Source organism: Antedon mediterranea, chromosome 5 (assembly GCF_964355755.1).
Source record: "Antedon mediterranea chromosome 5, ecAntMedi1.1, whole genome shotgun sequence".
In the NCBI taxonomy this organism is placed as follows: domain Eukaryota; kingdom Metazoa; phylum Echinodermata; class Crinoidea; order Comatulida; family Antedonidae; genus Antedon; species Antedon mediterranea.
Window position 1 is genome coordinate 22,809,415 of NC_092674.1, and position 24,324 is coordinate 22,833,738.

The following is a 24,324-nucleotide window of genomic DNA, read 5'->3' on the forward strand; positions in this document are numbered from 1 at the left end:
ATGTTTTAAAAAATGGTTTTATTAGTAGATTAAGTCAAACTTATAATTCTTTTACTTTAAGAAACCCTGAGTTAGATATCTTTAGTAATAATTTCCGTAAGTTTCGTAACATTGTTAGTAGTTTAGTTTAATGTTTGTTATTGTATATGTTCGTGTTTGTCTGTGTTCCCTCCTGTAAGTGGTGAACCATGAGCTCACTGTTGGTTGGAAAATGAATAAATAAATATTCTTGAATAAAGCTAGATTATGTTTTAAATATTCTACAAAACAACTTTAAAACAAGTTCAATCTTTTGACACATTGCGTTTCAATAAATGAAGATCACTTTACTAACCTGTGGCAATAACAACTTGGTAGTTTGTACCATCTAATGCCATTTTCATAATGTTTACGGGATCTGCCCAATAAACCATTTCATCAACAGGATTGTACGCCATTGCATATGAACTGCATACATAAGGAATATCGGTAAAGACGAGGGATTGGCTTTGAATATCATCAGATTCCGTGTATGTGTAAGATATTTTCCAATTTGCTAAGCTTGATGTTAGAATCATGTATTCTGTAAAAGGTGTATAATGCTAGATGTACATAAAGAAATATTAGAATTGTTGTATTGCATTGTGTCATTTTGATAATGACAATTTCTTTATTAGAATTTATACGCTAAAAAAATACAAATAAAATATATCAAATTAAATTAAATACAGACCACCCTTTGGAACGACAATAACATTATTTTTCGAATGGTACCTAGCTTTTTAATGCTATGACTGTAACAGATGTATGGAAGAGAACAACTTCAGATGTTTCCCAATTTCTGAAATATAGCTTTCTGTATGATATATAAAGTTGTATTATATTTTGTCTTGCACTATCTAAATTAATATATGCTGCAAATATCACTGATGTTCCAAAATATGTATATACACAAGTTACAAATCTAATATATAATTTTATTTGGAACAATAAAAGGGAAAAGATAAAAAGAAAAACTCTAATTGGTGATGTTGAGATGGGAGGCATTAAAATGCCTGATTTTACTCTTCATGTTAACGCACTCATGTGTGGCTGGTTAAAAAGAATTATGAATGATGATGGTGCTAAATGGAAAAATATTCCAATGTATTATATTAAAAAAATATGTGATGTTAATGTTTTACTTAATATGTCATGTTATAACATTATTGATGTTAATTCTGATAAAATTCCACTGTTTTACAAAAATATGATAAAAGCCTACATAAATTATAACAGAATCTCTAAAAAAAAACCTGAAACTTATAACGATATAATGAATGAGCAACTGTGGGGAAACCACTACGTTAAACTAAAAAAAAAACGCTTTTCTACAAGCATTGGATTGACAGTGGCATTATCAGTATTAAAGACATTGTTAATAAGAACACTTTTTTAACATCGAACGAAATACTGGTGAAACTACAATGTAAAACAAACTGGTTAAATGAGTATTTGTGCATTATTAAGGCAATACCAATTCAATGGAAACGTATTATTAAGGAGGTAGATATTTTCAATTGTGATGATAATGATGACGTAGTTGGGACTAAGTATGAGATTAATACTACCAAACTAATATACTCATGGTTTGTGAAAGAATATTTCATTATTCCAATGTCACAACTAAAATGGGAAGAGTACTTCAATGATAACAACATTGATTGGAAAACTTCTTGGTTACGGAAAGTATGTAAAATGAAAGATAAGAAACTAGCACAATTCAATTATAAGATGTTACATAGAATACTGCCTACCAACAAACGGCTGTATCAGTGGAAAGTTAAGGAAACACAAACGTGTGACAAATGTGGAGAAATTGAAAATGAAAATCATTTGTTTTTTAGTTGTAGATTTATTCAGAAATATTGGAGGAAAATGCTTAGTATCTTTGTAAGTTTAAATCACAATAATATATCATTTAAACAATTAATACTAGGAACGGGAGATAAGCTAATAGATTATATTTACACTTTTGCAGCATTTACTATTTATAGAATAAAAATGTTATCTGCACTAAATAAGCCAGTGGGTAAATCTTTATGGAATTCATTTAAAAGCAATATGTTATATAACATTGAATGTGAAACATATAACAATAAAGAAACAAGTATAGAAAAATGGGTAGCTTTAAGAAATAAGATTATGATAATATAAATTCTAACTTGATACGATTAACCGAAAAGGAATTACAGTGATACGGGTTACTGGTGGTACTGAGCTATTATTGTTTTTTTTTATCATGTATATAAATATATTGTATAATCCGGGTTGTAAAATGAAAACAAACAAATGAAAATGTGTGAACTATTTTAAAACGGGATAGATGATAATGATGATCCTGTCAAGTGTATAACAAAATATAAGAAAATTAATGAAAAAAGGAGTAATACAGAATTCATATATGTAAAAATGTTACTTATGAACTGTAACGACATTTACAAGTTAAATAATACGATTTTATGTAATATGAGATAATATGAATGTGAATAAAAGTGGTGTTTGCGCCACAAAAGAGAAAAAAAAAAAGTTGTATTATATTTAGTTGTTGGTTTTAAGACCTTGGGTAAGATAAGCAAATCTAACGCAGTTAGTCTGAACGTATAGATGGAACTGAACATTTTCCAATATTTTCTTTGACCTTCTCTTTTTTAATACCGTAAATCTACATTCAAACTCGATATCGGTGCCGTTTTGTTAGATAATAGAAAATCTTATAAAGAATATAGCATAATTCTGGAAATATTTCTTCATTAACCATTCCTAAATTGTTGTAATACTTATAATAGTACTATACTACTTTTTAAAATCAAAAGCAAACCAATTTTTTAATAAAATACGAATAAGCTAAATGTAATTACTACAATATGTGTGCAACTAAACAGTGTAACTTGATGTTAATCGTACAATATTGAAAGCAAAATGTAATAACTTTATAAATAAACATCACTTACGTGAGTTGCTGCTCTTTATCAGCAGCATGATTGTAATAAATTACCATTCCCTAACATATAGAGTAACATAGTATTTACATGAACATTCTAGAATAAGATGTTTTGATTTAATAAACCATGTATAATTAATAAGAACAATCAAGAACATTCCAGAAGTGCTATTAATAGAAACTGTAATCATGTAATAATGAGAAGTATAAAGAATGATCTAGAAGGATAGGAGCATCTTGTATATAAAGGGTTGTAAACTATTGTAAGGTTGTTGGATCAGAGGTTGGATTAGAGGTTGGATATTATATTGTAAAGTTATTGTGAAACTGTTGTTTAAAGTGCTTACTGGATTGTTGAAAGTTGAAGTTGATTGAAAATAAAGCTTTGTTTTTGAGTTATTTTACAACTTTGTGGATTTTGTGTGTATACTTTTATGTCACAAGGGAGTTCCTAAAGTATTTTCAACCGCTCGGAAACATACGTGAGAGGAGTTCGTGACATAATTTGGTGGCAGCGGTGTTCAGCCTAATTTGGTGGCAGCGGTTATTTCGATCTACTGTTCGACTTAACTGTGTATTTATCTACAGTACTGTTGTGATATTTTGTGGTAGCAGTTTGATCTACTGTATTTTGCCATAGATTGGTGGCTGTTTAGGATCAACTGTACTTTTATTGATATTTTGAGGAAGTGGTACTTACGATACTGAGATATTTTACGGAAGCCGTGGTGCTACGTTTTGTTTAATCGTAAGTACACAAACATTGTTTTAAGAACAGTACATTATTTATTTGGAACAGTAGACTTGTGAACGTCTCGGTAACTACGATTAACTAGTAACAAGACCCTCATCCAGATTTAAAAAATGGCTGATAAACAATCAACAACAAGATCCGGTAGAGAATACAGCGGCGGCGATGAAACTGATTCGGATGTAGAATCAGTTCAATCAATTCAACCTGAACAACAGGCAGAAGAGTCTGGACCAACCAGTGGACATAACCCTACAGGGGCTGACTCATTTTCAAAAGACTTTTTGTTGTTGATGCAGCAGCAAATGCAACAGCAGAATATTATGATGCAGCAGATGATGAAACAACAAGAACGTTCACGTCAAGAAGATAATGAAAGACGTCGGGAAGATATAGAGAAACAAGAACGTTTACGCAAGGAAGATATAGAGAAACAAGAACGTTTACGCAAAGAAGATATGGAAAGACAAGAACGTTTACGTAGGGAAGATATGGAGAAACAGCAAGCATTAGTAATGGCGTTAATGGACAAGCAAAAGGACAGTGAGGAGAAACGATTAAAAGACATAATGAGATTGAAGGAAGTTCAGATTGCAAAGCTTTCTGATAGTGATGATATTGAAAATTATCTCACTACGTTTGAACGTATTGCTAACACCTATGAGTGGCGAAAAGAACACTGGGTAGTAAAACTAATACCTCATTTGACAGGCAAAGCAAGAGCAGCCTATGCATCACTACCAGTGACAGAAAGTAACCAGTACGACATAGTGAAGAAAGCAATATTACAAAGGTATGACATAACTGAAGAGACATATAGGCAAAGGTTTAGGTCAATTAAAAAGAAAAGTGAAGAAAGTTATAGAGAAATGTATGTTAGGTTAAAAGATTTATTTACTAAGTGGGCTAGGCCTGCTGATAAAAGCAAAGATGATTTAGCTGAAATTGTTATTTTAGAGCAATTGATAGATATTATGCCCACAGGGGTACAAATTTGGGTTAAAGAACATAAACCAGATTCGGGATTAAATGCTGCGGAATTAGCAGATAATTATTTTCAAGCTAGAAAAGGTATCGATTTTGAGAAAAAGTTTCAAAATAGAAAACACGAAAATAGAAACAACCAGGAGAAAACAGTGAAAGGCACTCCTGAAGTTGACAGTAAGGGTAATAATAATCCCCCTGATAACTTTCATAAATCACAATCTGACGCTAGACAACCTCTCGTTTGTAGACGGTGCAAAAAAGTAGGCCACATAGAACGATTTTGTCGAAGTAAGGATGGCTTTTTGTCGACAAAGACAGATACTGTTTCAAAACCATGTACACCTTACATTTGTAGAGGCCTAGTTGAAGGATGTGATTGTGAAATTTTGATAGACTCTGGATGTGATATGACACTTGTTCATTCTGATTTAGTAGCGGCTAAGAAAATTAATCGCGCGGAGCAAGCTAAAATTACATGCAGGTGCGTCCATGACCATGTCCAAGCCTATCCTACTGCATTCGTCAATATTAAGATTAATAACGAAGACCATAATTTGTTGGTTGGCGTTTGCAGCGATTTACCAAGAGATGTAATTCTTGGTAGGGACTTTCCTAAATTTGGAGACTTATTAGGGAAGAGGGATAAGAATCATGATAGGCATAGTTTTGTTGCCACTAGAGATCATGCTAGAAAAGAAAAACTAAGAGAGGAAAACGAATTAAAGTCGGAAAAAGCTTCTGGGGTTATTTCACATCAGTTAGATGATGTGGTTAATTTTCAAGAAGAATTTGGACATTTAGATGGCCAACTACTCAGTAACAACCCTCCCAAGGAAAAAGTTCATAAAACCAGAAGTGAGAAACGAAAAGTTAGGAAAGAGTTTGCAAAAACAAAGGAAGCTCAATCTAGCCAAGATAGTGAATTAGACATTTTAGATATTGGCAGAGATAAAATTAAGGATTATCAGGTTAAGGATAGAACTTTAATTTCACTTCGAGAACAGATGTTAGTACAGAAGGATGATGACACTATAAAGATAGTCTGTAAGGATGGAATTTTATTTAGGCAGGTTTTCACTAAACACCAGACAGAACCAATAGAGCAATTAGTAGTTCCATACCCTTGCCGTAATAGTGTATTGAAAGTCTCACATGATATTCCTTTGGCAGGTCATTTAGGTAGGAAAAAGACATTAGATAGGATAAAGCAAAGATTCTTTTGGCCTGGTATTAGAAAGGATGTGACTGAATATTGCAAGATTTGTCAGAAAACTTCAAAGTATAGAACTAAATTTAAGGACTTTATGATTCCTATGTCAGTAATTAGTGAACCATTCGGACAAATTTACATGAATGTTGTTTGTTCATTATTAGTAATTATTAATAATTATGTTCCATGTTATTATGGCGTATTTAAGTTTTATAGACTAGGAGTGGGTTAAATTTTGCCACGTCCGTGTATACTAGCCCCTCAAAACTCCAAGAAAGAGTTTTGAGCTCAGAAAGAGGGGGGAGTGTAATAAATTACCATTCCCTAACATATAGAGTAACATAGTATTTACATGAACATTCTAGAATAAGATGTTTTGATTTAATAAACCATGTATAATTAATAAGAACAATCAAGAACATTCCAGAAGTGCTATTAATAGAAACTGTAATCATGTAATAATGAGAAGTATAAAGAATGATCTAGAAGGATAGGAGCATCTTGTATATAAAGGGTTGTAAACTATTGTAAGGTTGTTGGATCAGAGGTTGGATTAGAGGTTGGATATTATATTGTAAAGTTATTGTGAAACTGTTGTTTAAAGTGCTTACTGGATTGTTGAAAGTTGAAGTTGATTGAAAATAAAGCTTTGTTTTTGAGTTATTTTACAACTTTGTGGATTTTGTGTGTATACTTTTATGTCACAAGGGAGTTCCTAAAGTATTTTCAACCGCTCGGAAACATACGTGAGAGGAGTTCGTGACAATGATAAACAAATATTGAAACATTTTATTTGTAGTAATCTTCTATAAGCTTAGGTGGCAAAAAGATGTTCACATTTGACAGATATTTTGGATATTTTAAAGAGCTATATTTGTAGAACTTTTAGCGCGAACCCTTTTACTCACTACTTTATACTTGCTGTACTGACAGTAAAAACTCTAAAGCCTCGACTTATAGCTTAGAATTATATATTTACGACTTTTAGCGTTCTATTATTCTTTTACAATTATTCTTCTAGTAGGCTAAGAGGATGTTTTATGGTGATCTATAAAACTATAATTTGTTCACAATTTCAATGAAATAAGAAATGTTATTACTAATATGATATAGTTTCGAATTATTTTTATTAGGATATCTGTATACATCTCGTCAAAAATATAACTTTAAGAGTTCATAATGTACTATGTTGAAACTAGAATCACTCAAAAAGTGACGTCATACTGTACGGTAACCAATATATATTTTTACTAAGGTCAAATAATCTAGGCTTATATTACTTTCGTAAATTGTTAATAAGATGGATTCATTTTTACGACTCAACAGCTTGCTATGTCGGCCGGTTGATTGGTTGATTGTTTGGTTGGTTTGGTTGGTCGGTTGGTCGGTCGGTCGGTAAACACTAACTCAAATTTGCGCACGCGCGTGCAGCCATGTATATGGCCTTGTTGTTAATTATGTTAACTTAAACAGCCAATGTCTATGATGCCTATTTAATATTAGCTTACAACATATCTAAATAATTATATTGCTTTCCTCTTCTTTCAGACAGACTTCTGTGCAGTGCCACGCAATAGGCCGGTGAATAATGCGACTAAAAAACATAGTGTTGCTAAGTAAATGCACCGTCTCTGCTCTGCTAAATGCAACTTTGCCTCTCTGAACAAAACAAATCAGCTTAAGAACATTATTATGTGTAGGCCTTTAACGCAAAGAAAAGGATGACTTCTCTGTCAATGGTCTTTTAAAGAATACATGACATAAAAAGTTAATCTTTTAAAGTGCAATAGTATATTTATTTTACAATCTTAATTGTGCTGCAAAAATCACTAGTTACAAGTTATAAGAAAACATACAGAGAATTCGTCACTACGCAATACTTTATAATGCGCACTATTTACTTATAAGGTTAACATTGCGGCTACCAGTACAAACCATACTTTAATGACTATTGATTATCGATGGTTTGTATTCAACTAGGTCGTCGCGTAATTAGCTTATAAATTTTAGCAAATATCATTCCTTCTTTCTTGCACTACATAAAATGGGTTTTAAAATGAAATATTCTGTTTTATAACTGCTATAAATTTCTTTAATAACGACGTAACATGAATTGATATATACGCTATAAATTGTTCTACTCAGACTTATAATATATACAAATTCGATCCTTTGTACTGTATAGACTATAATAAATAACATATAATAGATGTTTGCCACAAGTGATTGTGTACCGTATCTCATGCGACAATACACACAGAATGTATATGAAATATACAAATGCCATATTGCTTGTATCCAAGATGCTGCACTCTCACATTCGGATAGAACGTAAAGTCATTGGTTCCGTGTACATACAATTATCTTTCTTTCTTTCTTTATCTTTTTATTTCGGAATATCATGGTGACATAATATTATATCCATAGCAAAAGAGAGAGAAAAAAAATCTTAATCTAACAGCTCATAGAACAAAAACAAAGATATGTAAATATATAAAAAATTATAAAAATGTGCACGATAATGAATTTGTTTTCCTGACATAGTGTAACATAATCAACTTTTTTTCAATTCAACAGTAAATGTTATTCTTCATACATATTTCTAATTTCTCCCCATGTCAAAAGCTAAATTCATACGTACTTTATGACGCATTCTCGGACTTTCCTTATTCGGAACGACGGGTATTGATCTTACGCCATACTTTATGTATTATGCATTACATCATTCATTAGTAGGGATTTTACGAAACAGGACGGTTAGGGGAGGACACGACGGACATCCTTTGTTCGCAAGAGCGTCAAATCATATACAGTCAACAACAGTCCGTTTTGTTAGTTACGCACCCTGCGACCGGCAGTATCTCTCTCCCTTCCCTGTCTCACGGCACGGTGTCCTTCTGAATCGCTTGGCTCTGGTGATACAGTCTTCCTAGCTAGGGGCCTTGCATTCAAACGCCGAGCAAAATGTATTGCTTTAACACAACCATTTTAACCCAATAACAATGTCATTTCATTAAAAAATTAAATTAGAAGTTAAAATGTTTATTTAGAGTTTCGAAAATTCCACCTTTAAGTTTCTCCATTATTTAACAACACGTCTGCCTCTTCCATTTCGTGAAACGGAACAAGTGTGAATATAGCTTTATCCATAAAACGTGAAAAGGCAATTGCCGAAACTGTAAATTTCCCACAGAAATAATGCTGACAATCAATATATACAGGTGAAAAGAAACAATTAGAAAATGCTGCAGTATTCATAATAACGAGATCAACAAAGGTAAATCTAAAATTACTTTTCTGAAGATAACTATTTGTAATAATTTACGATTCGAAAATACTTTCCGGCTAGAAAGTCAAGGAGTACTTTCCACTTCGAAACGAACAGCTTGCGAGTTTTCAACAGTAGCATTTGTTGTCAAATGACAGCCTTGCTTGTCGAGTTTAAACCCCAAACATCCATCCTCGTGTAGGCACTTTATTCCACATCTTATGCAGCTTCGTTCAATGTTTAAAAGGTTTATATCTGACTGACATCCACTGGTATGCTTGTACGGCTTGTAATAGGCACAGGATCCACCTATAATAATTTTCAAAAAACACTTTATAAAACATTTTGAATTTTGGACACGTGCTATATTTGAAAATGTGTGTAGTTGATCGCTTTCTTGTAGATGCTTTAATTTTAGAATGTATTTTTTTTTTCTGAGCTCTGTTCTGGATTGACCTACTAGCATAGTTTAAAACAATATTTTTGTTTGCGTTTTCTACACTGCATTAATTAGTAGGGGAAGTACCCCGGTGGAAGAGAAGGGGGTTACCATTCAGACCTGCCGTTGTAGGCAGACGAATAAGGTTTATCGCAAATAGCTTGCACAATGCATGATGGGAAGGGTTTGGGAGCAAACGTCACGACGCGTACGTACAAACAACAAATCACGTACGTACGCGTTGTGACGTTTGCTCCCAAATCCTTCCTACCATACATCGCACACGCTATTTGCGATAAACCTTATGAGCGCCGTAACTCCATTATGCAGTTACATCTGCCGAATACTGCTGTGAGATACAGTATATTCATTCGATATTCTGATACCGACCGATACTCCCACGTACTTCCATCCTAACTTTCTCCCTCATGTCTAGAACCACCCTGGATAATCTTACCAATAAAATTAAATAAAAAGAAACTTGCATTTAATTTGTTCCTGGTCTTCATTTACTGACCCGCTGTTTGAGTTTCCTGTATCAACTTTACAAAAAAAATGTAAGACATTTGAATGACATAATTAAAGGTTACATTAGTAGATTTTGTTCAAATGCATTGTAAAGAAATTCTATGTTGCCAGACTACATTATTCAGCTCCATGGATTTATTTTGTATAGTTAAATTAAATCTATCATAATAGAATTGAATGTTTATAAAAATTATTTTCAAAAGTTATTTTCCAGAGACTCTAAACCGGCCAAAACGATAATAATATATACTATAAATTGCAAAGTACAAGTGGTGCAGGCAGATCCATATAATAACATAGTTGTGATGGTGCAGGGCCCTCATAAAGAAACAAACCATTGGATAGCAAAAGACAACCCATGTAATATGCAGTGTACAATTGTCGCCAGCAATTATTTGATTTCACACGCACAGAGCGAACAGCGTAAACTTGCCTAAGTAGTCCGATGATTTGTAGACAAACCATGGCCTTTCGGATCTGACAAGCAATGAAGTACGAAGGGAGGTAAAATCGTTGTCAAGAAAATGAATATCTGCTACGCATCAATAACACTTTCCTGTCACTCATGCCGGTTTATTTAGCACGTACCTATTTCGATTATCAAACGATCTTGCTCAGAAGTAGTTGTCACTGGATCAACTATACCAAGATGATTGCCATTTACGTCGTATTTGCTAATGCCGTAGTCGAAATCTCTCACATAAATATGCTGAGCAAGTGGGTTAAATGATACGTCGTTAGCTCCACTGTAATTTTCAAGAATCAACATGCTGTCAGTGCCGTCATAGCGAATTGATCTGATTTGTTGGTCCACCAAAACGACCCAATATATTTTCAAATCTATATAGTAAATGCATGAGAAATGTTTACTTAATTTACTTTATTTATAGTCTAGGGCACAAATCTGAAATAAGGCCAAGAAACATAGCCAGATATCCTAATCAATCCCTTCTGATCACTCTAGGCCCTGTTGACACTTAAAGTTTTGATGCCTAATTTCAAAATGGCCGCCAATTTAAATAAAATGAGCATAAAATCAGATCTAAATAAGATAGATGCACGAACTTTGTGTCTAAACACATGTACTTCAGACAAGGAATCCATTCGGCCCTGTTAACACTTCAGTTATTACTAAACTTAAACAATTATTTTATTACTAAAACACTATAATGACATGACATAACTCCTGTGGTTACTACCGATATAATTAAATACAAATATGTTTACACATGGAATAATATCAACGAAAGTATTCCTTCTTAGAGAAAAATGGATAATTTGGTATAGTCCGAAACATCTGAAACAGACGGTTATGTAAACAACCGTTTTTTCATTGCGTCTATCTCCGGATTAAGCATAATTTGCTTCTAGATTAATTTAATTTTTTTGGGTGAACAATACCCTACCTAAACTTTGTTTCTGATTAGTTTTATTATATATTATTATAATTTATGATAAATTATTACTTGTTGTATCGATTGTCAAGCTGTCGCAGCTGGTTTGTGTAACTTGTATTCGTTCCATAAGTGCTTTTGACAAAATGTATTTGATGTTGCGTTTGTATTCGCAGTACACAACGTATCTAGAGAAACATTGACATGTCGTAAATGTTGTCAACACCATAACATTACACCAATATGAATGTATATTGGTATGGCAAATCCTTTGTTGTTTGTTTTTTTGGTATAGTTGTTCTTTCTTCCGTCCTTGCTGGTACTATTTGGTTATTTCTGTAGGCCTACAGTATGTGTGGATGTTCCCCAGTTGGAATCGCTTAAATAAAATCGTGATTTAGAGTTCTACTCTAAACTAAAACACCATCTTGTTTAAAATATTACAAATCGGAAGAAAATAAATTTAAAATAGCTACCAAGATAAGATTTAAGAGCTTAGTTATGTTATTTAAATAGAAGAGCGGTCCATAATAAGCCTCTTAACGAACACATTGCAACTGCACCAATCTATATATAAATTTACGTAAGGGCAAAATTCGGTAAATCGCGCCTTACTTTTAGAATTTTTACTCGATGGTATGTAAAGTTGGTTCGTACTTTCGGTACTGATTTTAACCACCTGATGTAACCCTGTTTACTAATTAAATTAAGTTAGATAATTAGTTATTGACGATTAAAACGAATTTAGGTTCAAAGATTTGCCCCAAATAGGGGTGTTTTCCGATCGTGGTATACACTGTCTAATGGATGTCCATCTTGAAAAATACCCGCCACAAAAATGCGAGGAGGCTTCGCATTTTCCTATCTCCTCCTACGATAATTGTTTTTAATAGCTGAAAACCGGTTGAGCAGCTCGAGTACAGTATCATAATGTTGAAGACAGGCCGATTTTCTTTAAAAAAATACTATTTTGATAGATTTAATATACGTTTATACAAATGTATTGATTTGCGAAGAATGGAACATTCCAATCTCTGTGTCGTTCCACAAGTTTCTATTCCCTCAGGCGTCGTAAAGGAAAGTACTGTATACTCATAACAGAAATTCGATCCATTTTTTTTTCAATCTGTGCTGCAGAGGTTGGATATAATTTTTTTTAAACGGATAATGAGCTAGCGTTTTCAGTCGCAGTATATTTATGTACAAATCTTTATTATTGCAGTTAAACCACCCACATCATCACCCTTCCCTCACTGGCATGAGTAGCGTTGTAAAGCCAGTAGAGGATAGGCCTACAGTGCATCACATGCCCTAAACGCAGAACAACTTTGGTGGGTAGGGTAGGAACCAACTTAAGTATGAATTAGCTCTAAGAAACAATTGAAAACCATTAGGCCTACTAATTAAGTTGAGTTAGATAATTTAATATTTATTGAAGATTAAATCGAATTTATGATTTGCCTCGAATAGAGGTGGTTTTCACAAATTGTTATACATTATATAAACATATACACGTCGTAGTGATGTGTCGTTATACACGTACTGTACTTTTCAATCGACTAGGACGGTGATAGTTTAAAAAAAGTATTACATCGCAATGTTTTACTGTGTTTAGTGGTATATTATTTGTAAAACATGAAAACAATTAATATTTCGTTACTAAATAAATAAAGAATAAATAGATAAAGAATATATTTAAAAACTGTTCCTCTTTGCACCATCCTCTTCCCCATCCCTCAACCCTAATTTTACATATAAAACACAAATTAAGTTTGTTTAAATTTGACTTAAACAATTGGTCTCATTTTGTGACAAGTTTCTTTTTCGGAAGTAATTCCCAGGGTGCTAATTTTAGTTGAGTACATAAATCACAGTGTCTATTTATTCGTTCCTGTAAACGACATGTATTATTGTCCTGCGGTACGTAGGCCTACATTTGAAATCGCCAGTTTTTTAACGCTGACATTATTAGTATTCGAGAACCATCTGTGGGCACGACCTAGATGGTACGCGAGCGAAGCGAGCGTACCATCTAGTCTGTATAATTTGTTAAACTGTATAATTAAACATTACCCATTGTTGTAATCCACCTGTACATCTATAATTATAGCAATCTCACTGAACAATGTCATATCGGTCTGTGTATCCATGTCATATACGTTCATACCGTTAAAAGCGTCACCGTAGTAAATTTTCCTTTCATGAGGACTTATGTCGATTCCTCTTATAGCTAAAAAGGATGGTAAAAGCATGAAGGAAATAGTATAATATTCTATTTTGTTTATGATGAATAAAAGACCATTACATTTAAAAAAAATACTAGTATTGCAATTGTGTCACTACTGACAACATACAACAAAAATTACTGTTTTAACAAAATGTAAAAATGATGCAAAATGCAAAATAATGTATTTGAAGACGAGAAATTAATTTTCTCTTTCTGGGAACGAATAAAGATTATACTTGATACTTGATACTTGAAAATGTATTTAGGTAATATTATTTCTGAAGTATGAATTGGTAATGAAAAAAGTAAATTACACATTCAGTTCTTCCACTCTTTTAAACCGCCAAATCTCTTGATAAGTAGCCTATACTAAACCAATTACGCACGCCTTTCTTCATCCATACTTTATATAATCTTGGATCACAGTTATATTATACTCTTTTTTTGCAACAGTTTAAAAAGATTTGTTTCTGATTGCACTTTGCTGCTTTCTATTTATAGGAGATAGTTCACCTTCCTATATAGAGAGAAAAAAACTAATAGAACATCAGCAAACTTACCTTTATTGAGAACAGTTTCTTCATTGAGATCTACTAACGATACTCTTTTTAATGCACTATTGTCGGCCCAGTAAATCATATCATTGCTGGCATCAAATGCTATTTCGTATACATAAGCTATAGTTATCGGTAGTTGTTTCAAAGTACCGACTGTGTCCTCGGAAATATCCCCATCCATGTCGGTATAGGTATAACTTATTGATCGACCAGCTATAGACGTTACAATGATAACACTTTCTGTCAGTATAAGAATAATTTTATTATTACTTGTCTAAAATAGGAAATTCACTTTAGCTTTAACTTTTTTTGTTGTGAATAAAACGTCCGTTAAGTTAAGCTCTGTCTACACTACTAAACTTGTAACAGCAAAATGTTATGTACCCATATATACACGACAACGTCATCACATGTTAGGGTACATCACACTCTTTTAGTTTGGTAGTGTAGACAAGGCATTAGACTAGAATTAATTCAAATCTATTTCCTAAAATTACTTTGTATTTTGACCGCACTAAGAAAAAGCGTGCTGAAAGATTTAAACTCCAAAAAACATTTTTTTTAATTGCTTCTCTTTCAAAGTAGAGAACTGGAAATAAGCAATCCGAAGATACCAGCTAGTTCGGTTTACGATACCGAAAAAAGACATCGAAAAGATGTAACAACAAAATAAAATGCATATACTACTCGATGGGGTTGGTAATAAAAGAGAAATCCTCATATAATTGTTTTATTTCAGAAAGATATCTCAAAGATTTGCCGACGTATCGGTTGGTTTATGAAATGTGCATATACCTTCACAGATGTATTAAAATGTTGCAGTAGGCACGCGAGACATGCATCATCGATTTTCTTTTTAGTTATTGCATTAATAAAAATCTATCTTTTCATATGCTTCGTGCTAACAACGTATTTTTCTTTCCAGTTCATTTTTAATAGTATGATCAATATTATGACATTCAAAATTATCAATTTATGTTTACCTAATTACTTATTATTTTATTCACAGGTCACACTTTACACGTGTATATATCAGTATAGCGATAGTTTGTTAATACTTCATATTGGGCTATTCTGCCTTGAATTACGAAAAGGCGTTATCTCAATTTTTGGTCAAAACCACCCTACTACCAAACTTTTTTTACTTGTTTAAATTTACCCAAATTATATTTTTTAATATTAGTACTTTAAATGATATGCCTATGCTATTTAAAAAATATACTGTACAAATATGCCGAAAAGTTCTGTGCAGTCGTGCCTTGAATGTTTTGATATTGAACACTGTGTAATGGATGTTCATCTTGAAAAATACCCGCACACAATAATACGCGGATACTTCGCATTTACATATATCCTTCTACGATAATTGTTTTAATAGCTGAAAACCGATTTAACAGCTCGAGTTCAGCATCATAATGTTGAAAACAGGCCGATTTTCCTTAAAAAATATTATTTTGATAGATTTAATATACGTTTATACAAATGTATTGATTTTCGATTAATGGAACATTCCAATCTCCCAGTTTCCCAAGGCAATCTAACATGTTGAGTGCAACAAATTGGAAACAGATGTTTTTGTTTTTTAAATGGTCAGATGTGATAAGAGATCAAAATTTGATCATAATACTTTTGTCACTCATCCCGATGATATGCAAATTAGCCTAAATATGCAAATTAGGGTGAAATTACAATAATTATCAAAATATCTTTAAAACTCCTAGACAGAGAGAGTTGATTATTTCACCAATTTATTCAGAATGTATATATTTATATTTGCTCTAATGAAACATTTTACGAAAAAAATGATAAATGGAACAATCCAATCTCTCATCTCTCAAGTATTTAGTTACTGAGAGGATAAAAGAATATATTTAAAAATTGTTCCTCTTTTCACCCATCCTCTTCCCCATCCTTCACAAAACACAAGTTGGGTTTGACTCATTTTGGAAGTAATTCCCGGGTGCTAATTTTAGTTGACTACATACGAATCACCGTGTATATTTACTTTTTAATGTAAACATGTATTTTATTGTCTTGTGGTACGTACATTTGAAATTGCTTTTTTTTTTTCGCTGAATTTACTATGTGTATTCGAGAACCATCTCTGGGCACGATCTAGATGGTACGCGAGCGTAGTCAATGAAATATAATAATATAATAAACCTAAATGTATTTATTTATTTTTACATCAAATGTGTACAACGTGTACAATCAATACGTCGAGAGGATTATTGATTATCAAAAATGTGTATCTCAGGATATCACGTAATTCGTCACGAACATTTCACATTAAATTAAGTAAACATGAGTTTAAATTCAATTAATTTATTTATAACTTTAATAAATATTTGTTTACATGTTAATCATGAATTTTGTTATAATAACATGAGTTGATGGTACAATACACAATAACGTTTAGAAAGTTCTCCTTACTATCTCTAGCAAAATGATTATTTCTAGAAATTGAAAAGAGTAAATGGGTTCCTGCGAGTAGATCTTATAACATAACGTATAGTTTTGATGACGCAAGGCCCTCTTAAAAGACTATTATTTTTAGACCCACCTGCTAGTGTTAAAAGATAAGACAGTCTTAAAGTAACAAGTAAACAGAAATTGCATTTTCTCGAGAACTATTTGTCCCAAATACTTCATTTATCTACAAGAAGCAAGAGTTATTGGGCTATTCTTCGAAAAGATGTTATCTCAATTTTCGGTCGTAGGCCTTCGGTCGTCAAAAGCACCCTACTACCAAACTGTTGTTACTTGTTTTAATTTACCCAAATTATTTTTTAATATTAGTACTTTAAATGATATGCCTATGCTATTTTTAAAATATACCGAAAAATTTTATGCAGTCGTGCCTTGGATATTTTGATATTTGACCCACAACCGTCCAATCAAATGACAGGAATTTATTTAGGTGTTTCATAATATTGTATATTATTTAAATATCGTGTATTTGTACATTTGTTTACGAACTGACGTACTGTGGGTCTTTTTCAAAATGGCTGAACAGGATAGACTAATACCCTTACCAAGCTTGCATTTTATTATATTGGAAAATCCTCACCCGTTCGTAGGTCATGCATCAGTTTTGAGAGCGTTTTCGGGGTTTTAATTCATTGGCAAATTCAAACCCCTTTTTAAAAATCGATTTTCTAGCCCATAGAATATAAGAAAAATTTAAAAATAGTGGAAAATATACTCACTTGAGTTTGCGGTTCTGCAAAATAAAACCAGATAATACACAAACATTCTGAAATAACTCATTTTTAACAATTTGATGTTCATTCTGTTCTGCTTTGCGCTCTTTGGTCGAATGCAAATTGAAATGGCATACGTTCAAATTGTATTATCTATATATAAATTTACGTAAGGGCAAAATTCGGTAAATCACGCGTTACTTCTAGAATGTTTACTCGATGGTATATACAGTTGGTTCGTAATTTCGTTAATGATTTTAACCACCTGATGTAACCCTGTTTACTAATTAAACTGAGTTAGATAATTAGTTATTGACAATTAAAACGAATCTAGGTTCAACGATTTGCCCCAAATAGGGGTGTTTCCCGATCGTGGTATACACTGTCTAATGGATGTCCATCTTGAAAAATACCCTCTCACAATAATACGAGGATGCTTCGCATTTATCTATCTCCTTCCACGATAATTGTTTTTTTATAGCTGAAAACAGATTGAACAGCTCGAGTTGATGATCATCATGATGTTGAAGACAGGTCGATTTTTTTTTTAAATACTATTTTGATAGATTTGATATACGTTTATACAAATGTATTGATTTGCGATGAATGGAACATTCCAATCTCTCAGTCTCTCAGTTAGGCTAGACAATCTAACATGTTGAGTGCAACAAATTGCAAACAGAGATTTTTGTTTTTTAATGTCAAATAATAGCTAATTAATGACTAATTATTACACGCACTTAATATTTAATAGTGTAAGTTTGTTCCACACATAAAACAGCATTTAATTCCAAAAATTGTAATACAATTATATTGGAAAGTTAGATTTTTATTGGTAATTGAGATTTATATTATTTGGACTAAATATTACTGTAAAAACAGCATTCACAAACTATCGCGGAAAAATACTTAATCATTTGCAATTTTGTTCAAATTTGGTACAAGCATTTTATATGTATTTATTCATTTTTGGTAGAAAAATTGGGCATTTTACTAAGATTTTAGATTGTTTTTTCTTCATTTAATAATCTTGTTTCTCATTGCTATTATATTTGTTTACTAGGCCTAGTACATATCCAAATGAACTCAGTGCATGATCATTAAAGATGTATTGTCTCTTCGACTAATTCCAAAAAAAATTGTAAACAAATATTTTGAAAAAAAGTGGGTCATTTTGAAGTATCATAATAGTTATTAACTTTCACCAAAAATTTGAATATTTTGACATTTATTTTTTGTGTTTCAAGGGACAATACATCTTTAATAATAGGTGAAGGCAAATCTTACAACTTGAAGTGACAGTTATACACAAACTTTTTTTTAATGGAGCCAGAGTATTATTCTTTAAAATAATAAAATATGTTACTATTATTAGGCCTAATGCCTTATTTTAAAATGTATTAAACTTAGTTGATTAAAATTGACCCTTTCAGGTGTAGCTACACATCAAAATGAACTACTTAATATCCTTTTATTAATTACACATAAATACGGGTACATGGGAAGAGGATGTTATCAAAAACAGTAACATCCTACATGGCAAGTGCACCCGTAGCCAGTTTTTTTTTCTTTAAAAAGGGGCAAATGCAAGCAATCAACTGAAGAAAAAATATATTTAAGTCTACCTCTAGTAGATGAAAAAAATTTGTCTGCGGGCTACGAGAATTGGCCATGATTCTCATGAGTTAGGCATTTACTAGCAATTTCGCTGATGGTCTCTGTGTGAAAAATTCACTTAAGAAAAAATGGGTTATTCGAACCCATTTGTCGAAATAAATGTGAATATGAATGAATGAATATTCGAGTGGCCTTTATGATGATGTCACAAAATTTTTCATGAACTCAATTTCTTCATTTCAGCCTTTTAGTGGAATGAGTAACGACTAATAATGATTATTATAACCATTATTATTTCGCATAATATGTGCAACTTCCATCAATTGATACATGTGTATTATGAACAAAGTGAACATTACTAAAAGTAGGCCTTTAATAATTATCTGTTGCATATTAATATACTCTCAAGAAACTAGGAAATTAGGAGTGTTGTATACATTTTATTGCAATACCAGTATTAACCAATAGTAACAAGACGTGTAATGTATTGTACTGTTAAATAAAACAAAATATTAATTTGTACTATAAATATCTAAAATATCTTTGCAAAATACAAAATTATTTTATTAACAGTACTTTCTTTGTCACATACACTAAAATATCACATACAACTAAAATTATTTGATATTTATGTTTAAATGTTTATTTGATACTGCTTTTTCATAAGGAATATGTTTATGTGCTAAATTCTGTCTTGGACGGGTGATGGTCCTAACAGTGTCATTTCATCCTCAAACCCTATTTCTTCATATGTCTGTTTATGTATTCACACGATCCTGTATTTTATCCTGTAACAATAAATACAACTGTAATTACATGATCACCGAAACAACACACACAACATAACATAAAATGATGAGTAAAAATGTTAATGTTAAACAAACCAACTATTTAATTGTGTAAAATAATATGCCATCTACAATGTTGTCGTTGCAACTAAATAAAACAGAAATGAATAACTACACATTAACACAAACAGTGGATAGGGGAAAATCTGGTTTTGTACTAGGCTGCTGTATTGTAGACTTACTTTTAATCTTTTTAATAAAAATATCCTCATCCTCACGATATTTCATATGGACCAATACAGTAGCTTTAAAGATTGATTGAAAATAATTGTTAAACACCTCAGCCTTTTGTTAAGCATCTCAGCTTAAAAACAGAAGTACCTCCAAGATTTAATGCTGATGGTTGAGAGTCATTAGATTTATAAGATTTCCTTATCCAAGACCACAATTTGTTGTTGCTACTTTTCATTTCATTAGCAAGTGCTTGTAAGTAAGAGTAGTACTTGCTCCTACAAAGGTTTTTTGAAATTTGCAAGAGCAGTAATACAGAATCAGTAAGATACTTCTTCTTGAATTTAAGGATTTTTCTTTGGACTTAAGAAGAGCAAAAAGTTCAGCATCAAACAATGGAGGTAGCTTCCTACAGGATTTTTACATGGGAACAAGATCGCAAGCAGTAGCTGAAACAAACTCATAAAAAAGGTCAACAGAATCATCAACATTATTGCACAATTTCAAGAGATTCCATGGTATATGATACAAATTATCATTTAAGTCAGCATTATTTAGTTTTTAAAAATTTTAAAAAATTTAAAATTATCAACATCACGTATGCTATTACAATATGTATAAGTACGGTTAAAGAAGAATGATGAGAATTAAAAATGTCATCTATATATAAATTTACGTAAGGGCAAAATTCGGTAAATCGCGCCTTACTTCTAGAATTTTTACTCGATGGTATATCAAGTTGGTTCGTACTTTCGGTACTGATTTTAACCACCTGATGTAACCCTGTTTACTAATTAAATTGAGTCAGATAATTAGTTATTGACGATTAAAACGAATTTAGGTTCAACGATTTGCCCAAAATAGGGGTGTTTTCCGATCGTGGTATACACTGTCTAATACATGTCCATCGTGAAAAATACCCGCATACAATAATACGAGGATGCTTCGCATTTTCCTATCTCCTCCTACGATAACTGCTTTTAATGGCTGAAAACCGGTTGAACAGCTCGAGTACAGCATCATAATGTTGAAGACAAGCCAATTTTTTTTAAATACTACAGTATTTTGATAGATTTAATATACGTTTATAGAAATTTATTGATTTGCAATGAATGGAACATTCCAAATTATTGCTTACCTCCATGGTTTAACACAAGTAGGTAAATGTATACACCCTTGGAGAATAAACAGAAATAGTATTGTAATGCTATACAATACTGCAAATAGGTATTAACCACTTTTGATCGCCATTTGAATCAAAAGTGTGTTGATACTGTTAGATATAATATAAACAAATATACTAATAAACGTTATCACTGTGAGTGTGGGTAGCCCCTACTTTTAGATTATAAACACATGATAGTAGATACTTTATTACTGTCAGTTGTTTCTCAACGTTTGTATTAATTAATAATTACAAAAATATAAACGTATTAGTGGTCTTTAAATGTACTTTACTATTTCAATCGACCATGAGACAGTGACAGTTTTAATAAAGTATTAAATCGGAAATGTTTTACTCTATTAGTGTGGTATATTATTTATAGGCCTATATGAAAAAAATATTTCGTTACTGATTGGATAATAAAGAGATATAAAGAATAATTTAACAAAATTGGGTTTGTTTCAATGAGTCCAAATAACACATTTTGACTCATTTTGTGACAAGTTTCTATGTGCTAATTTTGGTTGACTACATAAATCATTGTGTCTATTTATTTGTTTCTGTAAAAACGACAATGTTTTGTAGTCCTGCCGTACGTACATTTGAAATCGCCAGTTTTTTTACGCTGAAGTTACTATGTATTTGAGAACCATCTGTGGGCACGAACTAGGCCGCCACTTAATTATCTGGCGGCCGCCACTTAATTATCTGGCGGCCGCCACTTAATTATCTGGCGGCCGCCACTTAATTATCTGGCGGCCGCCACTTAATTATCTGGCGGCCGCCACTTAATTATCTGGCGGCCGCCACTTAATAATTAGTACATGTCCCGTCACGTGACATGTACGTGCATTGGATCAGAGGCGATGTTGCATATGGAACGCCATCGCCGCCTCCGGCAGCAAACTTTAATTCTATTCGGCTCTTTTACTATTACGTTCGGCTCTTTTTAGCATTCGGCGCATTTCTATTTGGCCCATTTACCATCACGTTCGGCTCTTTCAGCATTCGGCTCTTTTTTATTCAGCCCATTTACCATTACGTTCGGCTCTTTCAGCATTCGGCGCATTTCTATTTGGCTTTTAAAATATAGTTAACGTGTGGCCCGAACGGGCTTCCGTAGGTAACAAATCAAATATCAATTGAAATCATTCACTCTGGTTGCCGGCGGACAATTTCACATTAGATGAATGAAGTTTTACAATAGTACAGTACTGGGACATGCAACAGTGACACATGCGTGATATGGATGGGCCTGTTATGCTCGCTTGACATGAAACAGCGCAGCAGTTTCTTTTTGTTAGACATGAACCGTAATCGGGTGCACATATGATAAGAAATCAACATTTGAACTTCATACTTCATCACTCATCCCGATGATATGCAAATTAGCTTAAATATGCAAATTAGGGTGAAATTACAAGATTAAATATCTCAAAAACTCCTAGACAGAGAGAGTTGATTTTTTCAACAATTTGTTTAGAATGTATATATTTATATTTGCTCTAATGAAAAAATGATAAATGGAACATTCCAATCTCTAAGTCTCCCAGTACAAATATTTGGTAGGTAAATATATGGGCCCTTTGGGAATAAACTTTAGGTATATTTTTGATCGCCATTTAAAGCGCAAGTTTCTCTTTCGGTAAGTAATTCCCAGGTGCTAATTTTAGTTGAATACATACGAATCACCGTGTCTATTTATTCGTTAATGTAAACATGTATTTTATAGTCCTGTGGTACGTACATTTTAGATCACCAGTTTTTTACGCTGAATTTACTATGTGTATTCGAGAACCATCTCTGGGCACGACCTAGATGGTACGCGAGCGTAGTCAATGAAATATATATTAAAATATAATAGACCTAAATGTATTTATTTTTTACATCAAATGTGTACAACGTGTACAATCAATACGCCGAGGGGATTATTGATTATTAAAAATGTGTATTTCAGGATGTCACGTAATTCGTCACGAACATTTCACATCAAATAAGTATAAATTCAATTAATTTGTTTTATAACTGTAATAAATATTTGTTTACATGGTAATCATGAATATAGCATGAGTTGATGGTACAATATACAATACCGTTCCTTACTATCTCTAGGAAAATGATTATTACTAGAAATTGAAAAGTGTAAATAGGTGCCTGCGAGTAGATCTAATAACATAACATAATGTATAGTTTTGATGACGCAAGGCCCTCCTAAAGGACTATTATTATTATTTTTGTACAAAAGGCAAGAGTTATAATTTGTGATTTGTAATTTTCAAACATAATTTGATTTAATGTACAGGTTTTTTTAAACAAGTAGTTTTAAAACCCCTATTTCTTTTCAAATTCACTCGTTTTTTGGTGGCGTTCCTGTTCTATTGTAATTTTGTGTTATGAGGTTTCTGACTTGTAATGAAGACTCTTACTCGCTTGACTGTAGTAACACATATATTGTTTATTCAATAATACTTGATGATACAATAATGCTTCAGTATAATATACAACTATAAGTATAAGGAACAAAGGATTGGGTGAGGCAGTTGGTGAGGTGTGAGTGTCTAGGCGTTCTTCTGAGGAAGTGGCTGTGAGGTGTGTCTGGGCTCTTCTGAAACTTGGGGGTATATTGGCTCAGTTCATTTGCATATGTAATTACGTCATTTTAGAGGTTACTGATTGGTCCTAAGTTTATCCAGGGGTGTTTAGGTAGAAGTGATTAACGGTATAATAAGGTATTTCAATGATGGATAACACTGTCAAATCTGTACTTAAATAGTGTCAATCTCTCCTGGTTTAACGATGGGAAAGGTCACAAAGTTAAGCAAAGTGTTTTCTTTAGGGGTTAAATTATGTACTAAATGGACTTTTAAAACATCTGGATAATTTCTCCACTGGTCTTTCTGGGCCAAGTTTGTGAACTCATTTGAATCCTAATACAAAGGTTGATTTCTTAATTATAAAAGTATATCATTATATTACACTATTGTTAGTCAACTGAAA

At 32.4% G+C, this 24,324-nt stretch overlaps 1 protein-coding gene across 1 annotated transcript; it reads right to left on the reverse strand.

Moving 5' to 3' along the window:
• Positions 1-7,668: 7,668 nt before the first annotated feature.
• LOC140049349 (uncharacterized) lies at positions 7,669-14,530 on the reverse strand. Its single transcript, XM_072094220.1, has 6 exons — positions 14,327-14,530; positions 13,613-13,769; positions 11,612-11,727; positions 10,734-10,985; positions 10,103-10,159; positions 7,669-9,487 (listed from the first exon to the last, which is right to left on the reverse strand). Exons 1-6 carry the CDS (start codon positions 14,502-14,504, stop codon positions 9,264-9,266), a joined length of 984 nt encoding a protein of 327 aa, XP_071950321.1. The 5' UTR covers positions 14,505-14,530; the 3' UTR covers positions 7,669-9,263.
• Between the last annotated feature and the right edge of the window lie 9,794 nt (positions 14,531-24,324).

What these genes read in the sequence shown, in the direction of transcription:
- LOC140049349 (XM_072094220.1), bottom strand. Translation starts at nt 14,504, where the DNA reads ATGGATGGGGATATTTCCGAGGACACAGTCGGTACTTTGAAACAACTA. An exon ending in CAGGTGGATTACAACAATGG is followed by an intron (nt 11,728 to 13,612) that starts GTAATGTTTAAT and finishes ATGTTTCTCTAG; the next exon opens with ATACGTTGTGTACTGCGAAT. An exon ending in AGACCAGGAACAAATTAAAT is followed by an intron (nt 9,488 to 10,102) that starts GCAAGTTTCTTT and finishes AAATTATTATAG; the next exon opens with GTGGATCCTGTGCCTATTAC.